The sequence below is a fragment of the Meleagris gallopavo genome, chromosome 4 (assembly GCF_000146605.3).
Source record: "Meleagris gallopavo isolate NT-WF06-2002-E0010 breed Aviagen turkey brand Nicholas breeding stock chromosome 4, Turkey_5.1, whole genome shotgun sequence".
Lineage (NCBI taxonomy): Eukaryota > Metazoa > Chordata > Aves > Galliformes > Phasianidae > Meleagris > Meleagris gallopavo.
The window spans coordinates 59,774,345-59,779,636 of record NC_015014.2 but is presented as its reverse complement, the minus strand read 5'-3'; the positions used below and the strand labels follow the sequence as shown (position 1 = coordinate 59,779,636).

At 35.1% G+C, this 5,292-nt stretch overlaps 1 protein-coding gene across 2 annotated transcripts; it reads right to left on the bottom strand.

Annotated features, from left to right (window-relative positions):
- Window positions 1-350: 350 nt before the first annotated feature.
- Window positions 351-5,245, bottom strand: LOC104910841 (biorientation of chromosomes in cell division protein 1-like 1). Of its 2 annotated transcripts, none has more exons than XM_010710420.3 (5): window positions 4,967-5,245; window positions 4,779-4,863; window positions 4,189-4,376; window positions 2,678-2,821; window positions 351-1,495 (listed from the first exon to the last, which is right to left on the bottom strand). In XM_010710420.3, exons 3-5 carry the CDS (start codon window positions 4,326-4,328, stop codon window positions 1,387-1,389), a joined length of 393 nt encoding a protein of 130 aa, XP_010708722.1. In that variant the 5' UTR covers window positions 4,329-4,376; window positions 4,779-4,863; window positions 4,967-5,245; the 3' UTR covers window positions 351-1,386. The 2 variants fall into 2 exon arrangements, with proteins under 2 accessions (XP_010708722.1, XP_010708721.1); XM_010710419.3 differs by having other exon boundaries at window positions 4,189-4,330; window positions 4,967-5,243.
- Between the last annotated feature and the right edge of the window lie 47 nt (window positions 5,246-5,292).

The following is a 5,292-nucleotide window of genomic DNA, read 5'->3' as shown; positions in this document are numbered from 1 at the left end:
GCTCCAACCACGAATATCTGTAAAAACAAGTTTCACAGCAATATGTTTAAAGGGTAATAAAATATGGCAACTCAGATTTTTGGCAAACATTTTATAATTTTTATATAAAAGTTTCAGTAAGAAACCAAGCAGAATATCTGATGGAAACACCTGCCTTACAACAAGTTCAAAAACAAACAAAAACAAACAAAAAAAACCCTAAATATCCCACAAAAGAGAGGGGGGAAAAAAAGGAGAATTCCAACCTCCCCCCGAACCCTTTGTAATTATAAACCAGAATATGAACAGAATATGCACTTAAAATAATCTCAGATTGTTTGGCAACTCATCACATCATTACAAGAGACACATTTGATCATAAGAAAAGTTGAACTTTATATACAACTTCACTTGAACATTTGCTCTTACCAGAGTAAATATACATTAAAAAAAGATTCTGGCAATAATACCAGGTTCAATTTTTAATACCTGTGTATAAAATGTAACATAAAATGCTGAAGCTCTATAGTTAGGAGAAGTGATGTTTCATTTCAGTGGGTCCCTCTTTGTTGAAAAAGACAAATTCTGAAAGAACGGGTGTTTAGTTGCAAAATAAAATTGCTCCATTTCAGGCTAGAGTTGGCTGACTCAAATAAACCTCACCTAATGCTATTTGTTTCTCAAGGTTGGTAGTAAAATCACAAATGAAAAATATAATCTATTAAGATCATACTTTAAATTTCTTGCTTCTCACGCATGAAGAGAAAGGAGCCCAGTTGCTTTCACTACGCAAACCTACTGCGATGCATGCGAAAAAAATGTTTTACCAACTGTCTGAGTGTATTTTAGAGAACTTCAGATTTTAGACAGCTCTGGGGGAGTGAAGTTTCCTACTGACATCTGCATAGAATGTAAAATATATAATTAAAAAAGCCTACAGTATATACTAAAGTTTACAGACCAATGCTTTCCATATAATAAATAAGATGTCCGTTGTTGATTAGATTCATACACAGAGTAAAATACAACCTATTTTTACAAGTTTATGTACAAAGTGTATTAGTAGGCCAGGGGTGTCTCAGGAGTTGGAAGCATCTGCATTAGCATGTCACATTGGGTATCCCCAACTTTCCAAGTCAGTGATAAAATATATAACTGCTTTGTTTTTCATTCAGATACAAAGTAAACTTATTTTTCCATCTGAAATAAATGTACATAATATTCTGTATAAACAATAGTTTATAAAGCTGTTTAAAATGTAACTTAAAAGTACTGCATTGATTAACTTAGAGCTCTGAAAGAAGCACGTGCAAATCCCTTTAGCTTTAAAAAAAAAAAAAAAATAGAAGCACAGATTTTTTTTTTCCTCCTTTTGACTCCTCCACAAACAGTACCAGCTGGTAGAGATTATCGCTTTGCTTTCTTCGCTGGTGTCTCTTCTGTTTTTTGCTGGCCTTTTCTTCGTACTGCTGTTGGGCTGCCTTCTCTTTTACGCTTCGTAGACTGCACCTTTTGCCTAAAATAAATAAAGAAATAAATACATACAGTTGTAAGTTATATTAACAATGGTAGCAGCTGGAAAACAAGAAGGGTGGTCAGGCACAATCCTGTTTAGATGATAGACTTAAGTACCCATGTCTGATGAATTATGAGGATATATTATTTAAAAGCTTACTGTTAAATCTTCATAGAGCTGCACAGACCTTAGGGAGACCTTGCACACTCCCATCACGTCTTAGTGGGGTACTGTATACCATCTCTATATGTTGGAGAGTGCTTCAAATGTAGAATATGGGGCTAGAGCACTCCTATCTCCCCTCTTCTGGAATGGTTTGTGGATCAGAACAGTGCAGTTAGCTATATTCTATCTGCTACTCCCTCGCACAAAGACAGAAAAAGAGCAAAAGCAGCTAAGACTTGCATGCACAAGAGGGAATAAAGGGCAGAAATCATGTGCCCTAACCTCCAATTAAGCATCTATATAAGGCCACTCTCTTTCAGGGGTACAGCTTAAACTCTTGCCCATTTATAGTAATGCTAAATAATTAATGTCAGGTGAGCTGTGGCAGCTGATCAATGCATGATGCACATCTGCCACAGTTCCAGACATTGTTTGAAAACACTGCTGTCTCCAATATGGATCACAACAATGTATTTGATGTATAGCCTGTTTGACTACAAACTACAAGACAAACAGCAACTGAGCATTGCATTTGTTGATCCCTTGGGATTTCAAATAGTGATCTCAACTTTAAAAATTAATAAGTGTACCAAGGAAGGAAGAAAATGGAAGTACATTGATGTAAGGAATCAAAAGGTCCTCCTTTCTTATCACCTGATCTTAGAAATATCTTCAAGCATTAGAATAATGATACATGTTGCTTTAACCTGAACTACAGATGCTCTTCCCATCTCCTACTTTCAGGAGAGAACCACAGCTTCAGTTAAAATACTGCTTAACAGCATTTTCAGAAAAGAAACTAAGAACTTCTCAAGGACACACACACAGTCTAGTCTTGCAAATGTTAAAGAAAGGAAGAAAAAACGTAAACAGAAGAAAATCCTTTGAAAGCTTTTATATAATACAAAAGAACAGAGCAAAGCAAGACTGATGCTCAGATTTTGAACTAGCATTTTACATGTAAATGTAGTTGCTTCCAAAACAAATAATAAAAGTGGCCTTAACTTTCATACTTACTGTGTTGACGGAGGAGATTTGTTAATTTTTGTATCACTTGGAGATCTCTTTTTTGCTGATAATTTCTGTTGTCTTCTGGGAGAAACTGAACTCGGACTGCTGCCTTTAGAAGTTGCACGAGTGGTTGGCTTGCTGGACTGCATTCTGTAATAAAAAAAGAATGATGAATGTGTATATAACAAAATACTTTTCCAAGCGCAGAAAACTAAAACTGAACAGTATTTGCAACACATAAATCAAAGTCGCCAAAAGAAATGGTGGAAAAATACCATTTGCATGCTTTTAGACACAAAATGACAAGCAGAGCTGTGTGCCTCCATAGCAAATGTAAAATCAAAATTGGCTGTGTTGTTGATGCTATTTACAGAACAACAAAAAAAACCCAGTTCAAAATCTGCAATAATTCTGCTATGTAAACACCCATGGCTTCAGTATTCATCAGTTCAAAAATATGAAAAAGTGATTACTGGCAATCAACTTTATAGTTCACAAGCCAGACTGCTGAATTATCAGGTTTTCTAACCTAAGTAAAGCTGAAAATAAAGAGACATCTCCTTCCATTAAACTATTCCCAAATGCTACTTATAAAACACAGAATGTTTGTGGCACTTTCAGATAGAGATGCTCTGTTCTGTTGCAGCCAGAAAGTTAGCACTGGAAATCTGAGAAACAAGACCAACAAGAACATCTGTAAATACCAAGTAAACGTTTCCACAAGCAATAGGAATGAAAACACTAATGTCTTACCTTTTACTACAAATTTTAGAGTTAACGGTTCGACCACAACAGAACTGCTGTTCACAAAGTGGTAAACTTTCAAAGTTTTAGTCAAGAGGATGACCTCTGCTACACTTCCTTAGCCTGCCTTTTTGCACACAAAGGACAAAGAATGGCTTCTTGCAAGCAGGTTTCCTGGTATCACACTAATCTTTCACAGTTTGATTTTTTTTCTTAAGCCTGCAGTTCATTAAAATATAAATGAAATCCTACAGTACTGCATATTCCTGTATTTAGCTGGGCTAATATTTGGAAAAAGAAATTGACATTAAAAATTATATTTTTTGCCTGGCTCCAACTCCAAATGCCAAATGGTGAATTGCAGTCAAGTCCCTTTTAACCCATTAGTTAAGAGTGCTCAGACCCATTTTCTGAGACATCACCGAGATGCAAGATTGCCAACAGGATCAGTTCTTCTGACATCTTAAGCCTGTCTTTTGTTACCCTAACAGTTTCTCATCTCCTAGCAATGCTGAATTGAGGCAAAACATTGCCTCTTCTGCCTTGTTATTCATAATTACAATAACAGCTATCCTCTGTCATACAAAGACTAAAACTCCAGTTCTAACAGGACTTTCCATTCCTCATTACTGAAAGAAAAAAAAATCTCCTGATGCTAGAATTAGATCCAACGTTATATGGGAAGTTTCAATCAAAACAAATTGCAAAGAAAACCTGAATTCACAACTGAAAATAACGAAGCAAAAAATATTTGTGCCTCTACAATGAGTTACCTCTGAGCCTCTAGTCTTGTGGCTGGTCTAGCTGTGGACTCATCATCTTCCTCATTGTCTTCTTCCTCACCTTCCTCCTGCTCTCTTATCTCCTCTTCTGAAGATGTTAATTTCCGACGTTTTCTTTCTGGTTCCAGCATTTCTGTCCATGTAAAATTTTACACATGTGCTATAATTTTCCAAAAGCCCTCCAAAAGGATATAGACACTTAGTTTAGAAAAGGTATTCTATTCACAAATCCCATTTTAAGCAAGTAATTTTCCATTTCCTTTATGCTTTCAATGTTTTTAATTCACACTTGTTTGACTTAATCTTGTTAACACATTTGTAACAGTTTACTTATGCAGCTCATAGCCAGAATTCATAGAAAATTCATGAGGCTTTATGGAAGCATCTGGGATGTAGCAATTTTGACATGAGATTACAGCAATTTACACATATTTACATAATATTTACACTAGCTGTAACTCAATGATTTTTCCTCAAGAAAGGAAAAATTGAATAAAGCTTATCTTATTGCTATCAGTATACAGAAAGGCACAGTAATATCTTTTCATTCTGTTAGGAATAGCACAGTTTCTTCTTTTTACCAGTTTCCTCTGCCTGAACCAGAGAACGCCTGGGTTTTCTTCCCCTTTTACGCACAGTCATCTCTGCTTTCCCAGCTTCATCTTCCTGGAAAAATAAAATGGAAGCAAGACAAAAACAGTTTTAACAAGACAGACATTTTTCATTACATACTGCATATAGACTTACAAATTAAATCTCCTGCACTTACATTCGCTGTTTCTTTCTTATTAGATATGTCTGTACCTAGAAAAGAAAGAAGAAAACTGAATCCTGAACTTCAAATCTTTTATTAAGCAGTTTTAAAAGGAATTTTTTCAAACGTTGTCAAGTTTTCTGACTTTCTGTGATGTTTATGCAAACATCTATGGTTCCTAAACTAGAATTTGCCTTTCTTGCACTTTGTTATATACAGACCGACAACAATGATTTTTTTTTTAAAGCAGTGAAGATTTACATGCTTGATGCAATATTTACTGCTTTGTTGCACATACTTTTTTTTAATTATTGTTTTTCTTTCTTTCTTTCTTTTTTTTT